Source organism: Macaca fascicularis, chromosome 15 (genome assembly GCF_037993035.2).
Source record: "Macaca fascicularis isolate 582-1 chromosome 15, T2T-MFA8v1.1".
Classification (NCBI taxonomy): Eukaryota; Metazoa; Chordata; class Mammalia; order Primates; family Cercopithecidae; genus Macaca; species Macaca fascicularis.
This window is the reverse complement of record NC_088389.1, coordinates 19741857-19766513: the sequence shown is the minus strand read 5'-3', so window position 1 is coordinate 19766513 and position 24657 is coordinate 19741857. Positions and strand designations below refer to the sequence as shown.

The window sequence follows — 24657 nt, the reverse complement described above, 5'->3', positions numbered from 1 at the left end:
TCTCTGGAGGCCGTCTCTGCATCTGGACGGGGTGCCCAGGCCAGTCCCTTTTCTCTCCTCCTCGGTGAACGAGGGAAACAGCACCCAACCCACTGGGTTACAGGGAGAACCAGGTAGACACCTGTTCACTGTGAACCACAAAGGAAAAGAAAAACAAGCATGCATTGAGCGCCTGCTGTGTACTGGGTCATGCAAGGAGCACATGGAGCCTGGCAACAGTCCCGTGGGTGGGGACTGTCATTTCATCTCTCAGATGAGGACAATCTCTCAGAACACCCCAGGGTCCCAGTGTGTCACGGGGGAGCTGAGGTTCAGACCATGTCCACTCATCCTTGTACCTGTGCTTGCTCCACAGTTGTGGGCTTCCTGCCTTCTGCGTCCCTCCTAAATGGAGGAAGTAGATCAAGCGGCAAAGTCAGGACAGGAGCCATGTCCACGGGAGCTGCTGGGCCCATCTGAACACGGCTTTGCTGGAGGAAATGGCTTCAAATCCTCCAGCAAAGCTTCCCAAGCCCCTTGATTTGCTTACTTGTCCTTAAAGAATGAGATTGAGAGCCTGGGCAGAGGAGGCCCGGGAGAGAGAATGGCGTCGGGGAAATTGGGAGAGAACACCAGTAGCTTCAGGGCACTGGAGGAGCAGCGGGGTCCTCTGACCAAAAAAGGACCAGTTTTTCTCTTGTTTTTTTTTTTTTTTTTTTTTTTTTTTTTTTTTTTGAGACAGAGTCTCAGTCTGTCACCCAGGCTGGAGTGCCGTGGTGTGATCAGCTCACTGCAACCTCCGCCTCCCGGGTTCAAGCGATTCTCCTGCCTCAGTCTCTTGAGTAGCTGGGACTACAGGCGTGCACCACCACACCCGGCTAATTTTTATATTTTTAGTAGAGACGGGGTTTCACCATGTTGGCCAGGCTAGTCTCAAACTCCTGACCTCAAGTGATCCACCCACCTCAGCCTCCCAAAGTGCTGGGATCACAGGTGTGAGCCCCCATGCCTGGCCCTCTCTCTCGATCTTCTGGGGAGGGGCTCACCTGAGCTCCCTGTCTTGATTCTTTAGTGCCACGATGGGTTTTGTGGTGGGACAGTGCTGGGGGACCCACAGTGAGTAAACCTTACAGGGGCTGGGGTGCGGGGGGTCCCTCGGTGAGGAGGTGGGAGAGCCGGGACTGGAAAGCAGACCCCGTAGCCCCCTACAGGGGCTCTGGACACAGATTGTAACCACTCTGTTTCTCTTTTTCCTCCCGCCCAAGATCTTTGAGATGATGGATGCCAAGGCAAGGCAAGACTGCGTCAAGGAGATCGGCCTCTTGAAGGTGAGTGCCCGGGGCTGAGTGGGAACCTCGCATCCTCGGGGAGGTTCTGGGGCACCGGCTAGGCCACATCATGTCCATCACTGCCCTTGGGTGCCAGGAATCCGCAGCCCCTGCTAAGTTCGCAGACGATGGCTTTCTAGGGGCAGTGGCTGGTGAGTTTTCTCATGGCCAGGCAGGAGCGGCCTCTGCCTCATCACTCTGCCCAGCCCTCGGGGTCTTTCCTCCTTGCTGGACGCCCCTCCTGCTTGTACATGGCAGTACCCGGCATAGAAGTCCTTCCCCCCAGGGCAGCCCTGACCCTGCCTCCCAGTGTTCTGTGGACCAGGCTTGGCCAGCCAGGGGAGGAGTTCAGTGTGGGGGTCACATCCAGACTGCAGCTTTTCTGGCTCTGCCTCTGTCTCCATGTCTGCCTCCCTCTTTTTCTCTTTCTCATCCTCTTTCCGTCTCTCCTCTCAGCCTTTTTCTTTGGTTTTTATTGTTGTTGTTGTTGTTGTTGTTGAAGAGGCAAAGTCTGTTGCCTGGACTGGAGTGCAGTGGCATGATCATAGCTCACTGCAGCCTCAAGCTCCTGGGCTCAAGCAATCCTCCCGCCCCAGTCTCCCAAGTAACTGGGACCACAGGTGCTTTCCACCACACCTGGCTAATTTTTATTATTATTATTTTTTTTTTTTATTTTTTTGGACGGAGTTTCACTCTTATTGCCCAGGCTGGAGTGCAGTGGCACAATCCCTGCTCACTGCAGTCCCCACCTTCTCGGTTCAAGCAATTCTCCTGTCTCAGTCTCCCGGGATTACAGGCACCCGCCACCATACCCAGCTAATTTTCATATTTTTAGTAGAGACAGAAAGGTTTCACCATGTTGGCCAGCCTGGTCTCGAACTCAGGTGATCCATCCACCTCAGCCTCCCAAAGTGCTGGGATTACAGGTGTGAGCCACCACGCCCGGCCACATTGTTAATTTTTTGTAGGGATGAGGTCTCCTTATATTGCCCAGGCTGGTGTCAAACTCCTGAGGCCTCAAGCAGTCCTCTCATCCCAGCCTTCCAAAGTGCTGGGATTACAGGCAGGAGCCACTGCGCCCGGCCCCCAGTGAAACATACTGGATTTGCTCGGCAGTTTCCAGCAAAGTGGGATTGCTGGTGGCAGGGATGCCTGCTGAAGCCACAGCTGCAGAATTTCAGATTAGCAGTTTATTCTACCACACCCTACCCTGTTTTCTCAGGCCTTGGCCCTGCCCTTGGGGACTTCCAGGCTGGTGGGGAAGCAGATGGTGACCTTCCAGGGTGATGCAGATTGACTGGTGGGCCAGGAGCCCCGGGGAAACCCACTTCCTGAGCGGGTCTTACAGAGGCCAGGGCACCATCCCAGAATCTGGAAGGCCGAAGTGAGCCTGCTTCCAGGCACTGCAGCAGTGTGGATTATGGGAGGTTGGGGAGACAGAAAGCCGGACATGGCGGCAGGGCCAGATACACACGCAGAACCAAAGGGGAGCCCCTGAAGTGGCTGCAAGCTGGGGGGCCATGGCGGGGTGTGAGTTGTGAGTGCCTGCTCTGGTGGCCCCCGGCCACAGTGGGTGATGGAGTCAAGGCTGGAGACAGGAGATGTCCTTACCGCTAACTATTATAGGTCAAAAAATATCCCTCGAAAGCATTGTTTAAATGTTTAAGTAATGGTCAACTTGCTGCCACTTACCCAGCCCTGATCACCCATTGCCCTCTCCCCACCTTGCATGCCTTTCTCCCCAAGTGAGGGAACCCGCGGGTGAGCATGCTGAGCACAGCCTGGTCTGGTCCCTGGTCACACAGATGTGCCATCGCAGCTCCTGCCTTGCAGGAGCCTGAGCCTGGCGTAAGCCCACCTGGCCGCGGAGGGGATTCTGCCCCTTCCCCAGGGCTGTGGTGCAGCCAAAGGCGTCAAGCCTGGGTTCAGAGGACACACCCCTCGCTCACTAGCTGTGTGGCTGCGGGCCAGCCGTGGGCCTCTCAGGACCTCAGTTTCCTCATCTGTAAAGGGGGCATGATGACAACAGGCATGCTGGAGAAGTCAGTGAGGAAGCACGTCTGACGAGCTCAGGGCAGCACTGGTGTGTGGTACGCTCGCCGTCCAAGGCAGCCCGGTTGTCATGGTTACCACCTCTGCCCGCCAACGCCAGCCACTTTCCAGAACACGGGTCCCACTCCTCGGGTAGCCCATGGGAAGTCAACAGGATGTGCCGGGGCCCGAGGTGCTTCCTTCAAAAAACAAAAGGAAACGTGGTTCTCGGAGGGGTGACTGGTTGACATATCATTCATGCCAAGAACCCAAACCCAAAACCTCTCAAGTGCAGGGGGCTTGTCAGCACCACTGCCAAGCGTGGCACAAGAAGGCGGGTCGTGTGGAATACAGAAGTGTGTTCATTCATTCCGTGCAATTTCTGAGCACCACTGAATGCTGGACACCAGGATGCAGCCCAGTGGGGAAGACAGATCATAGACAGACACTCTGTGTTACATCCGAGAGGGCCTGGAGCTTGTAGCAGAGCCCCTGATGGCAGAGATTCAAAGGACAGGGACCCTTACTCTCAGCTCTCCCTCCCTTCCCTCTGGCCACCACCACAGCCAGGCAAGGCCCAACCACGTTGCGTCTTTGCAGCACCTTCCCTGTCCCTGGCCCAAGTGTGTCCCCTTCCAGACCCACCTGGGCCCACCAAGAGGCCACAGGCTGTGAAGTGGACCCCGTGTGGACCAGGTTCTAGACTCAGCTCAGCCCCTGCTGCTGTGGACCCGTGGCTGATCCGTTCTCCTCTCTGGACCTTGAGGATTTAGCCCAATGGATGTCCAGAGCCTCTTTCTGCCTGTGCCTTTGTCGACTACCTGGGCATTTAAGGGAGCCCTTCCTTAACGCCCTGCCCTCAGACCTGTAGGGAAATGGGGGAGGAGCCTCCCTCCTGCCCTCCCCAGGAACCAGCACCTCCTTGATGGGGCTTTACTTCCTACCCAACCCCTCTCATTTCTCCCTTGCTAGAGAAACTGTCATGCCTGGACTGCCGATGACCTGGGCAGTTTTTGGGGAGTCCTCCCTGAGAGGGTGTGAGATATCCTGGTAACATCATGAGGTGAAGTTCAAGAGGAGGGTGAAGGAGCAGGGTGTTCCCATTTATCCTGGTAGCAGCTTGTCCACGCCGTAGGTCGTGTCTTAGAGATTTGAAAGCACTTTCAACTTGCCATTCACTTGCTTTGACACTTTTTTTGGTAACTGAAAAACATGTCTATGGAGCGTGATGTGTGCTGAGGGCAGCGATGCGATGGCCAGTGTTCGCGCAGGACGGCCTTCTCAACACAAAATCTGGGCAAAAGGATTTTCCTATTTCTTTTCTTTTGTTTCTTTTTTTTTTTTTTTTGATACAGGGTCTTGCTTTGTCACCCAGGCTGGAGTGCAGTGGCGCGATGTCGGCTCACTACAACCTCCGAGTAGCTGGAATAGCAGGTGTGCACCACCACACCCGGCTAACTTTTGTATTTTTTTTAGAGACGGGGTTTCGCCGTGTAGGCCAGGCTGGTCTTGAACGCCTGACCTCAGGTGATCCGCCTGCCTCGGCCTCCCAAAGTGCTGGGATTACAGACATGAGCCACCACGTCTGGCCCACCTTTTTAAAATTTCCGTTTTTATTTTAGATTCAGAAGGTACACATGCAGGTTTGTTACGAGAGTGTATTGTGTGATGCTGAAATTTGAGCCTCTGATCCTGTCACGCAGATAGTGAACATCGTACCCAATAGGAAGTTTTTCAGCCGTTGCCCCACTCCTACCCCCTCTTGTAGAGCCCAGTATGTCTACTGTTTCCATCTTTATGTTCATGTGTACCCAAGATTTAGCTCCCACTTATAAAAGTGCGAACATGCAGTATAGATGTGTTTCTATGTTAATTCTCTTAGGATAATGGCCTCCTGCTGCATCCATGTTGCTGCAAAGGACATGACTTTTATTCTTTTTTGTGGCTGCATGATATTCCGTGGTATACATGTACCACATTTTCTTTATCCAGCCCACCATTTCTGAGCACCTAGATTGATTCCATGTCTTTGCTATTATGAATAGTGCTGTGATGAACATACAAGGCCATGTGTCTTTTTGGTAGAACAATTTATATTCCTTTGGGTATATACCCAGTAATGGGATTGCTGGGTCAAATGGTAGTTCTATTTTTAGTTCTTTGAGAAATTTCCAGACTTCGTTCCATGGTATCTGAACAAATTTACATTCCTACCAACAGCATACAAGTGTTCTCTTTTCTTCGCAACCTCACCAACATCTGTTATTTTTTGACTTTGTAGTACTTGCCATTCTGACTGATGTGAAATGGTATCTCATTGTAATTTTTTTTTTTTTTTGAGAGTGGGGCACACGCTGTCATCTAAGCTGGAGTGCAGTGGTGTGATCACGGCTCACTGCAGCATCAACCTCCCATGATCAAGTGATCTTCCGGCCTTAACCTCCCAAGTAGCTTGGGCTACTGGCCTGCTCACGAAGCCCAGCTAATTTTTTTTTTTTTTTTTTTTTAGTGACAAGGTCTCACTATATTGCCCAGGCTGTTCTCAAACTCCTGGGCTCAAGCAGTCCTTCCACTTCGGTCTCCCGAAGTGCTGGCATTATAGGCATGAGCCCCTGCACTCAGCCTATTGTGTTTTTGTTTTTTTTTTTTTTTGAGACAGAGTCTCTCTCTGTGGCCCAGGCTGGAATGCAGTGGCTGAATCTCAGCTCACTGCAAGCTCCACCTCCCGGGTTTACGCCATTCTCCTGCCTCAGCCTCCTGAGTAGCTGGGACTACAGGCGCCCGCCACGTCGCCCGGCTAGTGTTTTGTAATTTTTAGTAGAAACGGGGTTTCACCATGTTAGCCAGGATGGTCTTGATCTCCTGACCTCGTGATCCGCCCGTCTCGGCCTCCCAAAGTGCTGGGATTACAGGCTTGAGCCACTGCGCCCGACCCTATTGTGGTTTTGATTTGCATTTCTCTGATGATTAGTGATGTTGGGCATTTTTTCGTGTTTGTTAATTGCTTGTGTGTCTTCTTTTGAAGAATTACTGTTCATGTCCTCTGCCCACTTTTTATTTTATTTTTATTTATTTATTTTGAGACAAAGTCTCACTCAGCCACCCAGGCCGGAGTGCAGTGGCATGATCTTGGCTCACTGCAACCACCGTCTCCCGGGTTCAAGCGATTCTCCTGTCTCAGCCTCCTGAGTCGCTGGGATTACAGGCACCTGCCATCATGATTGACTAATTTTTGTATTTTAGTAGAGACAGGGTTTCACCATGTTGGCCAGGCTGGTGTTGAACTCCTGACCTCAGGTGATCCTCCCACCTCGGCCTCCCAAAGTGTTAGGATTACAGGCGTGAGCCACCGCGCCCAGCCTGTTTACTTATTTTTTATTTTTATTTAGATAGAATCTCGCTCTGTCACCCAATCTCGCTCTGTCTGTATAGTGGCGCAGTCTCAGCTCACTGCAACTTCCGCCTCCCAGGTTCAAGCGATTCTCCTGCCTCAGCCTCCCGAGTAGCTGTGACTACAGGTGCCCACCACCATGCCTGGCTAATTTTTGTATTTTTAGTAGAAATGGGGTTTTGCCATGTTGGCCGGGCTGGTCTCGAACTCCTGATCTCAAGTGATCCGCCCACCTCAGCCTCCCAAAGTGCTGGGATGACAGGCGTGAGCCACCATGCCCAGCCTCCTCTGCTCACTTTTTAATGTTTTTTGTTTGTTTGTTTGTTTTCTTATTGATTTAAGTTCCTTATAGATTCTGGACATTCATAGTTTATGAATGTTTTCTCCCATTCTGTCAATTGTCTGTTTACTCTGTTGATCACTTCATGCAGAAGCTCTTTCATTTAATTATGTCCCACTTGTCAGCTTTTGGTTTTGTTGCAATTGTTTTTAAGGACTTGGTCATAAATTTTTTGTCAAGGCTAACGTTGAGAAAGGTATTTCCTAGGTTTTATTCTAGGATTTTTATAGTTTGAGGCCTTACATTTAAGTCTTTAATCAATCTTGAGTTAATTTTTACATATGGTGGAAGGTAGGGGTTCCGTTTCATTCTTCTGCATATAGCTAGCCAGTTAAGTGAGTAGGGAGTCCTTTCCCTTTGCTTATTTTTGTCAACTTTGTTGAAGATCAGGTGGTTATAGGTGTGCTGCTTTATTTCTGGGTTCTGTATTCTGTTCCATTGGTCTGTGTATCTATTTTTGTACCAGTACCATGCTGTTTTGGTTACCATAGCCTTGTAATATAGTTTGAAGTCCAGTAATGTGATGCCTCCAGGTTTGTTCTTTTTGCTTAGGATTGCTTTGTGTGCCACCTTCTGAAGTCCAGTCACCCTGTGTAAATTACCGACATTTGTTACTGACCAAAGTGCTTCCACAGGGGAGCCTGCTGCTAAGATGGCAACAGGGCTCCCTCCCAGCCACCCCTGGGAACCAGGATTGAATGTGCCGCACCTGTATCCAGAGCTATGCAGGGTGCCTGGTTCCTTGGAGTGGTGTCTAGATGTTTACTGACCCCTGGCTGGGGGCAGGCAGGGGCCAGCACACCCACCTCAGGGTCAGACCTTGGTCCAGAGCAGGGGCTTGAGGACTCGGACAGGCAGTGGGCGCCATAGCAGAGAGGGATCAGTCTCTGGGGGGACCTGGTGAGAGGACGGACACATGGGGAGGAGCTGGGGCTAGTGGCTGAGCCCACTCTGGCCCCCAAGGACCTGAGCTGGGGCCAGTGGCTGAGCCTGCTGTGGCCCCCCAGGGTCCACACATGGGGGGCTGGCTTGGGGAATGAATTAATGAATACGGGCTTACATGGCTCTGTAACATCTGCCCAGGCTCCCCTCATTTTAGAATCCATGGATGGGCACAGTGCATCCTTCTTCCAGCCACTTCCGGGCCTTTTGGGAAATGTGCTCACTATCGGCCTCTGGTGGTCGGCTGGTGTCTGGACTAGTCTGATCACACCCACACCAGGGCAGGATCTGAGAGAGCAGAGTCCCCTCTGCTCTCTCAAATCCTGGAGTCACTTCGATATAAACAGTCAGCTTTGTTATGAACAGATGCCAGGGGCTCCTCTTAGCCTAGCAGGGTCTGACTTCCAGCCAGAGGGGCACCGTTCTGTCCTGCTCCATGCTCCAGCTCCGTGCTCCACTGCAGCAAACATGCAGGCTATGGTGCGAAGGACAGAGGCAGGGTCTCAGCATGAGCAAATCAGCTGGGCGGCTCTCATGCCTCCAGGGATTTTTTTCAAGATTTCACAAGGGCCGGGCATGGTGGCGTGCAGCCGTAGTCCCAGCTGCTCTGGAGGGTGAGGTGGGAGGATCGCTTGAGCCTAGAAGTTCAGTTTCAGCCTGGACGACATAGTGAGATCCTATCTCTACAAAAAATATTTTTGTAAAAAAATGATTTCCCAAGAGACAGGTCAGGGATTGAGAGAGTGGGAAGGATGAAGGGAGGAGACGATCCTTCTGAGGAGCACCTGCAGGCTGGCCGTGTCTGAGCACAGGGCACCGGGACAGAGGTGGGGCCGGATGCCGCCCTCAGGGTCTGGTTGGTGAGGAGGAGGGGGAGAGTCCTTTCCACAAGCCCATGCTGAGTCTCACGTAGCTCTCTGCAGCTGCCCTGGTACGCATTTCAAGAGTGTTGACCCGTGTCGTCTTCACAACTAGGCTTCAAACATGACTTCAGTTTTACAGATGAGGAACATGACTTCAGTTTTACAGATGAGGAATCTGACCCTCGGGGAGGCCAGCTGGCTTTCCCAGTGTCACCCAGGCCTTCCTGACTCCCCAGCACAGGCCTTTCTTTCCCTGGGACCCACCTCTCTAGCAAATGCCAGGGCCTCAGTGACCGACCGGGTGCCAGCAGGGTGCCGGTGGTGGGCAGGCGCTGGGTCTGTCCCGTCTTCACTGGTGCCCCCTCCCCTCTTTCTCTCCTCATGCAGCAACTGAACCACCCAAATATCATCAAGTATTTGGACTCGTTTATCGAAGACAACGAGCTGAACATTGTGCTGGAGTTGGCCGACGCGGGGGACCTCTCACAGATGATCAAGGTAAGCACTTGGCGGGTGGGGGTGCTGGGGCTGCACAGCTCTGGAGCCAAAGGTGGCAATCTGCCTTCAGCCCAGTCCTACAATGCTCTGCCCTTAGCCAGAGGCGGCCGCCGGGGACCCTGGGCGCCCCTGCGGATGCCCACAGGCCTTAGCTGCGGTCTGGTGAGGGCCGCTCAGGGTCCGTCCCCAGCTGCTGTTGCTGGAGGCCTCTTTCTTTCCATTGGCCTCAGGGAAGCCCAGCTCAAAAGAGCCCGTGTGCAAAAGCAAGGCGAAGGTGGCGCCAAGACAGGATGGTGGCTGGGAGGGGGCAGCCATGGGCAGAAGGAACCCCTCTGGCCACCCCCCATGCCCCAGCCTGTCCGCAGGCACGTGAGCCACTTCTCCTGTCTCATAGAAGGAGCAGGGGCAGCACCCTATTTGGTCCGACCCCAGCTCTTGGGAAAGCGTCTTGTAGATCCCACTACCTCATTTTACAGGAGAAAACTGAGCCCAAAGAGGTTAAGAGACTTGCTTGAGGATACCCAGCATTGTGGGGACAGAGCCATGCCTGTGGCCCAGGTCTCTTCCTGGCCTGGGACCCTTTGGTGGACATGGTCCAAGATGGCTTCCCCAGCCCTAGAGGGGGAACTCCATTTCCATGTTCCAGCTGACGCCCAGGCCTGGGGTCTTCAAGAGATTGAGCGATCGTTCGAGTCACATGGGCAGGCTCAGCGCCAGGGCTGGCTCGTGCTCCGCACCCCTACATACCTCTCCACCTGCTTCACCCCGCTGCCCAGGGCACAGGGCGGGGTCCACCGTGAGTCTGCTGTCCAGGACCACTGCAGCTTCAGTGAAAGAGCAGCACCTCCTGCCAGCCACCACCCAGCACAGTACGCTCACGCATCCCTCACCAAGTCCCCGCTGTCCTCAGATAGCAAAGCTCAGAGAGGTCTAGTCTCCTGCCCAAGGCAGCTAAGCCTCTACGTGGAGGCCCCCAGGCCTGCCTGACCCCCAGGCCCAAACCCTCAGCCCCTACTCCACTGTTCCTTAGTGGAGGTCCTCACATCCCTACTGGCTTGGACCTCAGTCCCCGGGGCCCTGCTGTGGCCCCATCACCTCTCTCCTCTGGATGCAGCCTGTCTGCTCCCAAGTGAGGCTGGGCCCCCGCTCGAGCGCCTACCCTACTCACAGCCGCGCTTGGAAACGGGGCTGGATGTGGGTTCTCTGTCTTTCCCATCAGGCATTGGGGGTTGAGCAATTGCTTGGTGCTCTTCTGAAATGTGGCTCCTAGGAATATAGGCGTCACTGGGAAGTGGCATTACTTGAGCTGTTATCACCTGCTCTTACATTTCCGTTGACATATTAATGCCTTTGCAGGGATGTTAATCTGCACACAGATCCCTGGTGGGAACAGATGTGCTAGATCATGTCTTAGCTCTTCCTCTCCCCCGTCCCCGCTTTACTTGTTTCTCCTTCACACATTCCCTTGCTGAACACACAAGCATCGTGCATCCACCGTGTGTCACCCTCGTGCCAAGAACTAGGGATGTCACTGGCATGGCTACTGCCCTCAGGGATCCCGGATTCTAACAGGAAGACCCTCGAACGAGTAGTTAGGAGCCAGTGTGAACAAGCCATGTGCAGGGCCTGTGGGAGTCAGGGAAGCCTTCCTGGAGGAGGTGACACTGAGCTGAGCCGTTAGGGGAGGCAGGCTGTCCAGAAGCAGGAATGGTCCAGCAGGGATGGGAAAGGGAAAGGGGAGCTGAGATGGAGACGACTGGATCATGCGGGGCCTCTCACTCGAGGCTCGGGATCCGGGACCAGGCCCTAACGTCAGAGAAGCTTCCTAAGATTCATGGCAGGGAACAAACATGGTCAGCTCTGTGTTCTAGAAGAAAGACTAGAGGCTGGGTAGGAGAGGTGAGGGCAGGGACGGAGGAGGAGCAGGAGGTGAAGGAGAGGCCTCTCGCTACTGCCACAGGGGAACGCAGCCCATGGAGAGGACGCCTCACCCTCTCGGCACCAGTGGAGCCCAGACACTGTGGCCTCTCAGTCCGTGGAGTGGGCCTGCAGTCAGACAGGCAGATGGGGGGCTGAGGCTGGGCAAATCCCTCTTCCCTGAGCCTCAGTTTCCACCCTGTCCCCGGTAACCTCTTGGAGGGAGCATTGTGGAAAACCCAGGCGAGATGCAGTCTCCTTCAGCAGAGAGAGAAGAGGAGGTGTGGGGGCATTCTATCCAGCATCCCTCCTCTATGCCAGGCTTGGAAGGGGGTGTCCCCTTCCTCTTCACCGCTTCCTTGGCTTCCCCAGAGCCAACACTGGCTCAGGGTTCAAGTCAGTCATAAACCCAGTGGGATTGAGTCTAGGATAGGTGTGGCCTCAGTTTCTGAGCAGCCACCTGGCCCGCCATGCCTTGGGTCCCTCCTCCTCCCCTGGCATAGTTCCCCCTACCACAGCCCCCACCTCTCCCCCCCAGTGTCCCTGCCTGCTCCTGTTCCCTCCAACCCAGCTCAAGGGCCCTCACCTGCAGAGCTGGCTCGGTGCAGCTGCCAACAGGGGAGGCCTGGCAGTGCAGAGACCCACCCGAGTAAGACACATCTCCTGGATGGCCTCGGGCGGGTCCCTGTGCCTCAGTTTCCTCATCTGTAACATACCAGCACAGTGTCTGGGGCTTGGTGGGAGCTCGGTCCCCCTGGTTCTGCCTGCTCTCAGGCCACCTCTGGGTTTCCAGAGGAACAGGGGCCACCGCATGGTCGTTCCACTGGCCTCAGAGGCTGTCAGGCAGCAGGGCTTGTGTCCCGAGAGCCTGCAGCCTCAAGGGCTAAGCTGCGCCATCACAGCCATGGTGCCCGAGTTATTTATGAGGAAGAGTGAAGCTAGGAGCTGCCTTAGCCCCAGAACCCACCAGAGACTCTGCACCTCCCTGCTAAATGTCAGACAGTGCTTATAGGACGTGACATTTAGAAAATCACCACTCTCGGCCATGCGCATCCCTGCTTAAATGCTGTAATGAGGATTCACTCACGTCACAGCGTGAATAACATCCCAGCCTGGCCTGCCGCAGGCCTGGAGGTGGCCCGGGGTTGGGGTCTGTGCTGACACCTGGGACGGCTCACCAGAGAGGTTCTCCCAGAATTGCACCTCAGAACGGCCTTGAGGGGATTTATGGTGAGGCCAGGGGTTCCTGCCTGCGACTGTCCCACTGTGGGAAGCACCCAGACCTGGGTCCCAGCTGGGTGCCAGGTGACCTTGGGCATGTTCCTGAACCTCTGAGCTCGGTCTCCCATATCAATGGTTACTGGTGTTAATAGAAGTGAGCTAAGGGGGCCAGGCGTGGTGGCTCACACCTGTAATCCCAGCACTTTGGGAGGCCAAGGCAGGCAGATCACCTGAGGTCAGGAGTTGGAGATCAGCCTGGCCAACAAGGCGAAACCCCGTCTTTACTAGAAATACAAAAAATTAACTGGGCCTGGTGGCGCACACCTGTAACCCCAGCTACTCGGGAGACTGAGGCGAGAGAATTGCTTGAACCTGAGAGGTGGAAGCTGCAGTGAGCTGAGATCACGCCACTGCACTCCAGCCCGGGCGACAGAGGGAGACTCCATCTCAAAAAAAAAAAAAAAAAAAGAAGTGGACTAAGGGCTTGGGCTTTCTCGGTGGGAGGCCTGGGGTTGAGCTGTGTTTCTGCCTCTTTCTGTGTGACCCTCAGTTTTCTTTCCCTGGCTGTAAGATGGGCCCAGCCCTCCCTCTTAGGCACGGCGTGGTGGCCACACCCTGCAGGTGGTCTGAAAGTGCCAGCCCAGGTCTTTCCTCCACCCACGCCCCTTCCCAGGCCAGTGTGTCCTGGTCAGTTCCCAGCTTCCCAGCACCAGAGCAGCTGCCCTGACCATCAGGCCCACAGCGCCGCCTCTGCCTGCTTTGGGGAAAGATGGTTGCTTTGAAGCAAAAAGCCCCTGAACAAAAAGCTGGTTTGCAGGTAGCTGGTGAAGTCCTGCCCCACCGCCATGGGCCTGGCGTCCGAGAGCCACCCCCGTCTCGAGCTGAACCGTGGCTGTCACATGCTCTGGGCCTGCCCTCTGCAGGACCTTCTGTTACGTACGGCTCACTCAGTGCGGCCGGGGGCCTTTTGTTCTGGTTTCTTCCTGGATCACTAAATATGTTTTCCCAGGCAGTGAAGCAGAGTGACCCCGGGTTCCATTTGAACGTGTCCAGCCCATTTCCTCAAGGTTCTCGCCACGTTTGTTAAGAATTCCAGTGCGGGGCCGGGCGCGGTGTCTCACGCCTGTAATCCCAACACTTTGGGAGGCCGAGGCGGGTGGATCATGAGGTCAGGAGTTTGAGACCACCCTGGCCAACATGGTGAAACCTCGTCTCTACTAAAAATATAAACATTAGCTGGGCATGAAGGCGCACGCCTGTAATCCCAGCTACTCGGGAGGCTAAGGCAGGAGAATCGCTTGAACCTGGCAGGCGGAGGTTGCAGTGAGCCGAGATTGTGCCACTGTACTCCAGCCTGGGTGACAGGGCAAGACTCCGTCTCAAAAAAAAAAAAAAAAGAATTCCAGTGCACTGAGATCTGCTGGTTCCAAGGAGGTGGGAGCAGCTGTGATTTAACCACCACATGTGTCCTGGGTGCCACCCTCCTGGGCCAGGTTGGGGCTGGGGACAGGGAGAGTCCACACCATTTCAGTCCTGCAAGGAACACCCTGTCTGGGATGTGTCCAAGAGGTTCTGGAAAAATGTAGTTGAGGGCCACTTTCAGCATATTTGATCTGGGTGTCCATGCAGCAAAGCCATCCAGACACGCCAGGCCTGTCTAGCCCTCACGGAGCTTTCGGGGTGGGGACAGGGTGGCCGCGGAGTGCCATTCAGGTAGAAGGAGAGGCGTGGACACATCACTCTTGGTTCTGGGCTTATTGTTGTTTCTCAACTGCCCAATCCCCACTCCCTCCCCCGTGCCAGGCACCAGTTGCCCACTGGGGAAAAGACAGAGACAGTGCCCTGTGGTCACCCACCTCCAAGCCCGCTCACCCGGGCCTATCCCTCTGCCTGTCTCCCCCGCTGCAGTACTTTAAGAAGCAGAAGCGGCTCATCCCGGAGAGGACAGTGTGGAAGTACTTCGTGCAGCTGTGCAGCGCCGTGGAGCACATGCATTCACGCCGGGTGATGCACCGAGGTACGCGCCACCCGCCAGGAGCCGCCCGGAGCCCAAGTGCCCCTGGAGCCCCAGGAAGACGCTTCCCGTGGCTCCTCCAGGGTCCTCAGGGGCAGCCCCTTGAGGAAGTTGGACCGCTCTGTATTCCCTAGGCAGGGAGGCTGTCCAGCAACCACACACACACGCACCCGGGTCAGGGACCTAGGTGGAAAGTGACGTGAGCCCCAGCACCACTTCCAGTTCCCCACAGCAGCCTGGGAGGGAGGTGAGGGGAAGCCCCGCACACAGGGGCCTCTCATGGGGGCTTTGCCGTCCCAGCGGGCTGGGCTGAGAACGGGAGGCACCTGAGAGGGATGTTACCATAGCTGACATCACTCCGAGTTGTGAGAAAGGAGCCTGGTGGGTGCCTGGCAGGGCGCGGGGTCCTTTATGTAGGCTGCTTCCTGAACACCTCCGTTCCTTAACTCTACCTGTATATCTCGGTGTCTGCTGTATTTGAGGTCCCGCCCTCGCTGAGGGCTACGGCACAGGGTGCCCCACTGAGCGCCTCCTTCATTCGTTACACAGATTTTCCCTGAGGGCCTCCTGTGTGCGAGGCACTGGTCTAAGCCTGGAGGATACGGCTCTAGAGCCGGAAACAGGAGCGCAGAAACCCCTGCTCTCTTAACCCTCACAGCAGCCCTGTGAAGTTGGTGAAGGGAGACCCATTTTACAGGTGAAGAAACTGAGGCTCAGAAATGGTCAATTTCCCAAGGTCCCACAGCCAGAGCCAGGACAGGGCCTTGCCCTGAGGGAGCAGGACCTGGGCTAGGCCTCACCTCACCCGGAGCTCCCCCTTCGTCTCGTCCTGTCCCACCTACCCCAAGCCTCCTACCTCACACCAACCTCCTTCTGCTCACCCTGCAGACATCAAGCCTGCCAACGTGTTCATCACAGCCACAGGCGTCGTGAAGCTCGGTGACCTTGGTCTGGGCCGCTTCTTCAGCTCTGAGACCACTGCAGCCCACTCCCTAGGTAAGGGGGACCTGTCTGTGCCCCAGCATCCCCCAGCGGTCCTGGTGACCATGCAGGGAGACGCAAACATTCTCCCCACGTGTCTTTGGTCAGTTAGGGCAGGAGGATGCCTTTTTTAAGCCCCAGAGTTTTCTCATCTGTTCAGAACAGTGACCCAGAAGGGAGTCAGCCATGGCCAGAGGAGTCCAGCTGGGGCTTCCCGCACCCTCTGGTCACCTCCCGGCCCTTGCAGGAGAAGCTGACTGAGCCGGTTGCTTGGAGCTGGGGGTGTGTCTGTGGCACAGGGCAGCATCTTCCCACTGCTGTGAGTGTCTCGTTCACAGGCAGCACCCGGGGTCCGTCCCTCCTGGGGGCTGGACATTTGTGCTGTTCCTCGTTTTTGGCCTTTAAACCGGCGGTTTTGAGGCTGTGGGTGCCAGGTGCCTGCCAGGGAGGAGGTGACATTGTAGCTGGACCATAAAGGGTGACCAGGTGCTGCTGGGACAGGGAAGGCGGGAGCAGTGTTCCAGGAAAGAGTGGGTGAGCCTCGGCGTGCAGCTGACCCTGGCTTTGCCACAGACCAGGGTCCTTGCAGGAGCAGTGCGAAAGGCGGGCAGGGCTTTGAACTCTGAGCTCTGTGGGCTGGACACCACCCTAGGGGTCGGGGGTTGCTGAAGGGCTGAACTCGGGAGGAGACTTGGTCAGATGTGTGTTTTGGGGACACGTGAAGCAATGGCAAGCTTTAGAATCCACACACTGGGTATGTAACCAAACGTGAGACTTAGAATGCTGGACAATGGAGGATTTTTCATTTAGTGAGAACACAGGAACCAAGAAAGCCCCGCATTCCCCCGCAGTGGGACACAGGAGCGGGGTCTCCGGTGCGTTACTACAAGGCTGTCTGGGTTTCACCTTGCCCATCTGTGGGCACATTTCCCAGAGGCCCATGGAGTGGGCGAGGGCCCCTGCTTTCTCGGGGCTAGCTCCTGGCTCTTTGAGGTGCGTTTGCAGAGGAAGGTGCCCCCAGGCCCACCCACTGTGTGCTGCGCCCACCAGCATCTGCTTCCCCAGGAGGGAGCTGGGCCCCAGGAGCTGCCCGCCGCCTCCTTGAACACCGCCCCATTCCAGCTCATTTCCACCCCACTCCATGGCTCAAGCCAGGACGTCTCCCATCCCCAGACCCCTGAGTGCCTGCAGCAAGTGGGGTGTGAGAGAGAGCAGCATTGTCTGGGCGGAGGCACTTTCTGAAAGTCACAGTGTCCTGTGGAAAGTATCACTGTTCACACAGATTCCAGGGAGACTCTCAGCGCGTTGCACACAATTAGGAGAAACGTACGAGCCTAGAGACTAGTGGCTCCCAGCAGCTGCTGGAGCCAGCGGGGGTAGCGGGGAGGGGGTTGTTTTGAAACTCTCGTCCCCACCTGGCCAGGCCTCAGGAGCTCTTCCTTTAGCTCCAAAGGGAAGATGTGTCTGGACCCACCCCCCGGGGAGTATGGGACACTGCACTCATGCCCCTGACAGCCCCAAGCATCCAGCGATCCTTCCCTTTAGCAGAAGAAGAATCTGAAATCCAGGTGCTCGAGAGATTTTCCTGAGGTCACATGGCAGCAGGCCTCTCCTTCCAGAACCCACGCTGCTTCCAGGAAACGAGGGCCGGGGCCTCCGTGGATACTGTCGGAGCCCCCCTTTGGGGACCCAGGCCACCGACTCTCTGTTGCTGGAAGGAAGCCTCTTCTTTCCCTGTTCCCTCAAACATTGACTTCCCTTGTGAAAAACCAAGTGTTTCGGTCACTTTGGGACTATTTACCTATGTGGTTGAAGGGCTTCGAAAAGACCAGGAAATTCAAGGGAAGTTGTCAAAGAGAAGAGGTCAAACCGCCGCCTCCTGTCCCCTGTCAGTCAGCACCGAGCCTTTCTCTGTCCCACTGCAGAAAAGAGACTGCGGCGCTCCGTCAGAGCCGGTTAGGATCGCATCATTAGGAATGGGCAGAGATGCGTCTCATCCGACAGTATGATTTTATTGACTTGGACTGGTGCACTTATTATATTAATGAGAAGGAATTGGAACTTGGGAGAAGGCCGCCCTCATAAGCTGGGCTCTTCCCGAGCCCTCCGAGCGCCGACCAGGCCATGTGATGGGTGGAAGGAGCCCTCCTGGGGCCTGTCCCCGCTCCGGGCTGTGTGCCCAGCATCCAGGAGAGGTGGCCAGTGAGCTGAGGCCTGCACGGAGCTGAGCAAGTCCATCAGCAGGACGTGCTCCCAGAACCAAGGGCCTGCACCCACCAGCTTCCATAATGGTGACAGTGCCGAGCCAAAGCCCAAAGACAGTGCCGAGCCAAAGCCCCTTCCACCGAGAGGTTCTGCAGACTGCTGACTTAAGTCTTGCACACACGTTTGGTTGGGCAAGAGATTGAACTAATTACCATTGCATCATGACTCAGGAGGGGCACAGGGGCCAGGGACACTGCACGCCCTGTGCGTGGGGATGAATTATGCATCTGCCGCACCTCATGTGCACCTACTACGTGGGAATGCTGTGCTGGCAGCCACGTTGCCCCGGCAACCACCTCATCCCCTAAGGCTGCTGACCCAAGAGCTGGGCTTATGCAAATCTGGTCTCCTCCCACTTCCCCCTCCCGGGCCCCTCCCCACCTCTGTATTTGCTAACACGAGGCTGGCATGAAAGGGCATTAGTCAGTGCCATGGTCGGGCTGACAGGTGCGGTACCCAGCGGTGGCAGAGCGGCTGCCTCGGTGTCAGAAATAGGAGCTGTAATTAGAGCGCAGAACAGAATGAGCGTCAGACGAATTACCAGGCAGCAGATCATATTTGTCAGGAAGGATTGCATACATAAAAATTAAGTGACAGTACACGCCGGCGTAATGCAGGAAAAATGAAAGATTTGCCTATACACAGCTCACAAGCTGCAAGCAAGTGTCTCGCTCCGAGCAAGGCAGCAGCTGCAAGACAAATCACGGGGCTGGGAGAGCGGGCGGGCAGGCCTGGCTGCTCGGCTGTAGTGACAGGGCAGTCTTGGTGACAGCCACGGGTGACAGGGCGGGAAGGGCGGCTGGTCACACCCAGGCCCAGGCAGGGCCCGTGCTGCTGCCTCTTGGGGTCTGGGGGAGCAGGTCTGGTTGGGGATGACCCCGTCAGGCTCTTGAGGTCAGGGCCCCACTGGGTCTCCCGGGGCTTAGCCTGGCCCTGAAGCGCAAACCCCTTCCTTCTCCTTCCTTGAGCCTACTGCCTGGCCCTGGGCTGTGTGCTGGGGATATGCAATTATGCAGTTTTCAAGGGGACAGACACAGTCTGTGCCAGGTGGCATGTTGAGGGGACAGGTGGGACTGCCTCTTGGGGCCCGCTGTGGGCAGGCAGGGCAGGTGTGGAGCTCCGTCATTCTAAACAGAGCCCCAGGGTGGCCAGGAGCCCAGGCTGGCGCCACCCCTCCCAGAGCCACTCTCACTTCGTTTCTCTGTAGCCACTGAACTCACTGAAAGATGAGTTAACGACGAAGAAAAAAAGAGTTCAAAAAACATTTTGCTTTTTCGTTGGCCAGACATGGTGGCTCTCGCCTGTGATCCTAGCACTTTGGGAGGCTGAGGCAGGCAGATCAGTTGAGGTCCGGAGTTTGAGACCAGCCTGGCCAATATGGTGAAACCTCATCTCTACTAAATACAGCGAAAAATTAGTTGGGCATGGTGGTGCCGTCTGTCATCCCAGCTACTCGGGAGGCTGAGGCAGGAGAATCACTTGAACCCAGGAGGGTTAGTTTGCAGTGAACCGAGATGGCGCCACTGCACTCCTGCCTGGGCGAGTGACTCTATCTCAAAAAAAAAAAAAAACAAAAAAACCACATTTTGCTCATTTTGCTTTTTTGTAAATCATCACAAGGCTTATTATCCCATTTTACAGATGATGAAACTGAGGCTCAGGGAAGTAAGAGAGACCACATCCCTCTGGTCACCCAGCAGCCAGGTACCAGAGCCCCACGGGAAATCAGCTCAAGCAAGGAGCCCATCTCCAGGCATCAGCCTGCAGCATGGCCCAGGGAGGGTTTGGGTTGTGGGTGCCCAGGGAAGGGGTCGAGAGAGAATCCCCAGCGAGACCTCGGGTGCGAGGAACACCTAGGGCTCTGAGCACTGCTTCCTCGAGGAAAAGCCCATTTGACCTCGCCAACAGTGGGTGTTGGTGGGGGACCTGGAGCTCAGCCTGGGCCCCACAGGGAAGGACAGAGCCTCCTCTCGTGGTGTGTGTCAGCGCTGCCTTGCAGGGGATCACACCGTGCTGTGATGTGTCTGCGCCCAGGCATGGCACGGGGACCCTTGTGGAACATTTGTTGAGTGGACGGACGACCTTCATGGCCAGGCATCCCTGGGGACACCCGACAGTGCAGGCACGGAGGGCCATGCAGATGCATCCCAGGCCACCTCCTGCCCAGCCCCACCCTGTGTCCCATCCCAACAGTGCAGGACGCCTGGGAATGATCTGTCAGTCCCTCGGGCCCAGAATCCCTACCTCAGCAGATGGACCTCAGGCCTGAGTTTTGGCCAAGGTTCTGAGCACTAACCCCTGGGTGGCAGTCACAGGTCTGCCACATTCCTGGCATTTTCAGGGGAACGAACTATTAGGAAGAGATGAGCTGATGCCGAAAGGGGAGGGGAAGAGAGGGAAGGGCCTTAAGGGGCCAGCAAGGGATGTAAACTCCAGCTCTTTGGTTCATTCGTTCATTCATTCATCCATTTGATGAGGATCTGTGCTGGGCCCGGCCGTTCCCTGGGAAGGCTGGCTTGGCCCCCGCCTTTGTGGAAGATACAGCCTGGTAGGAGAATCCGTTTAGTCTTCACCATGAACCAAACACTCCTCCAACAATCGCTTCTCATTTTCCAGAGAGGGAAACCAAATCTGCAGAGGTTGGGGGGGACCTTCTGTTTTCCTGATGGGAGGACCAAGACAGAGAGAGTTTCTGTTCTCAGCCAGGGAGTGGAGGAAGCAGGTCCAGCCCAGCGAGCTCGAGCTCCACATCACTGCTGTCCCCACCTGCCCCTGCCTGTCCCGTGGAGGATTCGGTGCCAAGGCACAGCCACCCAGCCCGATGTCCCGCCGGCTGGACGGATGTCAGCAAGGAGACCACATTTCTCCAGCTGCTTTCCAATCCACCATCTGGGGAAGAGGGGCAGCTTGCAGGCACCAGCCTCCCCTCCCTGTGAAATCTGCCTTTTTCATAGCTAATGAACATGTTTCAAACACCGAGAGCATTTCAAAACATGGCAAAGTTTGTTTTGACAGGAGCGGTGCATCTTGGAGAAGCGGGACCCCTTTAATCAACCTCCCTCTTTCAGATCCCACATTCTCCTCTGATATCTGCTGGGTTTGAAATCGGGGAGTTCTAGGTAAAGATTCCGGGAAGGTCAGGGTTTGTCAGGCTCTTCTTTCATACACACAGCTCTGTCCCCCACCGAGAGGAGGGGGCGGTGGGAGTCGCTGCGAGGGGCATTGAAACCCAGCGTGCATAGGGCTCTGCCTCTGCGTCTCAGCATCGCCGGGAGATGGGCTGGGATAAGGAGGTCGTCCTGGGCAGGGCCCCTGTCCGTGGAGACCCCTCCTCCTGCCAGCTTCCCCGACTTCCTCAGAATCCCAGCTCCCCTCGCATCTGGGGATGCGTCCTCCAGTGGCCCGCTGCAGGCTGGGGGTTTCTTTGAAAACTCTCGTTTTATCTTCAAAACTCATGCGAGTTGGGCATTGTGCTCCGTAATGTCTGAGTGGCTGTTGTCAGCATAGACACCAGGCTTTACGTGACTTATTCCCAGACAAGTTGGCATCACAGGAAGAGGTGCTGTATCTGCTCCTGTAGCTTCACACAGCCCTAGCTCCAGTCCAGGATACCCTGCCCCCCGCAAGACACAGCACCCTGACTTTAAGATGGAAGGGGGAGCAGCCCCTCCCCTGGGTCAGAGGGTTGGGGAGCAGCCCCTCCCCTGGGTCAGGGGGTTGGGGAGCAGCCCCTCCCCTGGGTCAGGGGGTTGGGGAGCAGCCCCTCCCCTGGGTCAGGGGGTTGGGGAGCAGCCCCTCCCCTGGGTCAGGGGGTTGGGGAGCAGCCCCTCCCCTGGGTCAGGGGGTTGGGGAGCAGCCCCTCCCCTGGGTCAGGGGGTTGGGGAGCAGCCCCTCCCCTGGGTCAGGGGGTTGGGGAGCAGCCCCTCCCCTGGGTCAGGGGGTTGGGGAGCAGCCCCTCCCCTGGGTCAGGGGGTTGGGGAGCAGCCCCTCCCCTGGGTCAGGGGGTTGGGGAGCAGCCCCTCCCCTGGGTCAGGGGGTTGGGGAGCAGCCCCTCTCCTGGGTCAGGGGGTTGGGGAGCAGCCCCTCCCCTGGGTCAGGGGGTTGGGGAACCTGCCAGGAGGCAGAGACCTGAGGACCCTGTGCCGCCCGGCTCAGGATGAGCCAAGCCTCTCTTAGTTAAGCCTTCACAGTTCCTTCACTTTCTTTACCTTTCTGTTGCACAGATGCTCACCGAGCGTCTGAAAGAGTGGGGTGGGTGAGTGAGGCCCTTTGGCAGCTCTTTTTAGACGGAAACTACCAGTAACATCTCTTGTAAGAGATGCAGGTGTCCAAGTTCCACCCCTGGAGATTCTGGCCCCCAGGTCTGGAGTTGGACTGGGGATCCAGATTTTTAACCAGCCTTTCCAGGCAATTGAGCTGCAGCGCGGATCAGTTCGGTTCTTCCTTGATAGACGCGGTCAACTGGCTCTTTCTGGATACTTCCTAGGACAGACAGCTAATTCCCTGCCTCCGGATGGGCCCACTCCTGCAAGGTCCCAGCAGGGTCAAGGCTCAGTTAATCTTAGATAGAGGTGGGCAGGTGACTGGCTGGATGGATGGGTGATGGACAGACTGATGGATGAATGAATGGGGGATGGATGGATGGATGGATGGATGGATGGATGGATGGATGGATGGACAGACAGACGATAGACAATTATGGATGGTTGGACAGTTGGGTGGATGATGAATGGATGGCAGTTTGCAACACTAGCATCTTACAAGAAAGCTCCAAATTGCATTTGGGTGTTTGTCTTTTCTCCTTACACCAGTGGAAATGGGGTAAGCAGGAAAAGCAGTGAGGTGGCAGAGGAGTGAGGTGAAGAGAGGAGGGGACGGAGGGCTGGTGCCCCAAACCTCTTTCTGCCTATGTGCCCAGGCTTTCAATACAAAGCCAGGCTGAGACAGGGATCTGTCAGCCTGCCTTGGAGACCCAGCAGAGGGAGGAAGTGGTGATGGAACAAAGGGACAAACATAATGTTTGGGTCCTGCTGAGCAGCTGGCTCTCCCTGGCCAGGGGAGGGGACCTTAAAGGAGCCCACAAGGTGGCAAAGGGAACAGCATGTGCAAAGGCACAGAGGCGAGTGGAAAAGCAGGCTGGGACTGGGGCTGGGGCAGGGGCTGGAGTGGCCACTGTGGGAGGACCCGGGCTGAGGGCCAGGCACTCCAAGCCCTTGCTTTCTGATGGACCTGGCCAGCGCAGCGCCAGGCCACAGCCTGGCCCCAGTGTAGGTGACCTCTCCTTACAGCGCCCCACCTGTAGAGGCCCAGGCAGATCCGCAGTGAGCAGAGGAGACTGGGGGTGGGAAGAGCCTATGGGGTCAGACAGAAGGGACAGGAGTCGCTGCCTCCATCTGTCCCCTGTCATCTCTGTGTGCACCCCGTCTGCCCTCCATCATTGTCCAACCTGTGGGCACCTCCATCCATAGCACCTGGGTGCTGGAATCCACTTACATATGTCCTGAGGTTCCCACTGTTCACCAAGAACTGTGTGTTTCATCCCATGGCTGGCTACAACAAGCCATCCATTTCACACTGGCCTGTTCCTTTCCTTTTGCTCCCTCATGACCAAAATAGACAAGGTGTTGCGACTGGAAGTCACCATTTGCTTTCCCAGTAGAACCCCGCACGGATTCATATGTTGACTGACAGCCCTTTCTGCTGAGTAGCGGTTAGCCCCTGGCTTCGCTCAAGTATGCATAGAGGATCACACCTTTCTTATACACAGGGCTTTAAGTGAGGGCTGCTGTGCTTGGGGATTATTGCCATGAAAAGGAACTTGGTGTCCTGATAAAGCAATAATCACATTTCAGACACTTGAGCTCCAGGCAGCCATCGGTTAAATAAGCACTGTGTTCAACTGCAAGGAAGAATTGTGGTCAGTGGCACACGCCGCCACATAGCTCACAAGCAGGCAGAGTCATTCATCCACTGAGCGGACGCCCACAAGGCACCCACCATGAGCCATCCTGCTCAGGGTACTAGGATGCAGCAACCAACAAGGTCCTGCCCCTGGGGGTTTTCACAGCCCAGAGCAGAGACTTCCAACACCATTCACAGCCTCTCCAAAACTGCAAGGTAGTTCTTCATCCATCTCCATTAAGATAAGAAAAACAAGGCCGGATGCAGTGGCTCAGGCCTATCATGCTAACACTTTGGGAGACCAAAGTGGGAAGATTGCTTGAGGCCAGGAGTTTGAGACCAGCCTGGGCAACATAGCAAGACCCTCTCTCTACAAAGAATTTTAGGCGGGGCTTGGTGGCTCATGCCTGTAATTCCAGCACTTTGGGAGGCTGAAGCAGGCAGATACCCAAGGTCAAGAGTTCGAGACCAGCCTGTCCAACATGATGAAACCCGTATTTACTAAAAATACAAAAATTAGCCAGGCGTGGTGGGGTGTGCCTGTGGTCCCAGCTACTAGAGAGGCTGAGGCAGGAGAATCACTTGAACCCGGGAGGCGGAGGTTGCAGTGAGCCAAGATTACGCCACCACACTTCAGCTTGGGTGACAGAGCGAGACCCTGTCTTAAAAAAAATAAAAAAAGAAGAAAGAAAGAAAAAACAAGAATATAATAAAATTCAAAATGTTGTTTTGTAAAGAACTGTCCTCAGTTTTGAGAAATGGGTTTTCTTTTCTTTTTTTTTTTTTTTTTTGAGATGGAGTTTTGCTCTTGTCACCCAGGCTGGAGTGCAATGGCACGATCTCAGCTCACTGCAACCTCCGCCTCCTGGGTTCAAGTGATTCTCCTGCCTTAGCCTCCCAAGTAGCTGGGATTACAGGTGCACACCACCACGCCCAGCTAATTTTTGTATTTTTAGTAGAGACACGGTCTCGCCATGTTGGCCAGG

The 24657-nt window shown here is 55.6% G+C and overlaps 1 protein-coding gene across 4 annotated transcripts in view; it reads left to right on the top strand.

Annotated features, from left to right (window-relative positions):
* Positions 1-24657, top strand: part of NEK6 (NIMA related kinase 6) — a 97427-nt gene that overhangs the window by 56761 nt on the left and 16009 nt on the right. For all 4 annotated transcript variants that reach the window (XM_045373797.3, XM_005580810.5, XM_005580809.5 and 1 more), the window contains exons 4-7: positions 1245-1307; positions 9262-9372; positions 14419-14527; positions 15413-15520. In XM_045373797.3, the coding sequence (XP_045229732.1) occupies positions 1245-1307; positions 9262-9372; positions 14419-14527; positions 15413-15520 (391 nt within the window). The remainder of the gene's footprint in view (positions 1-1244; positions 1308-9261; positions 9373-14418; positions 14528-15412; positions 15521-24657) is intronic.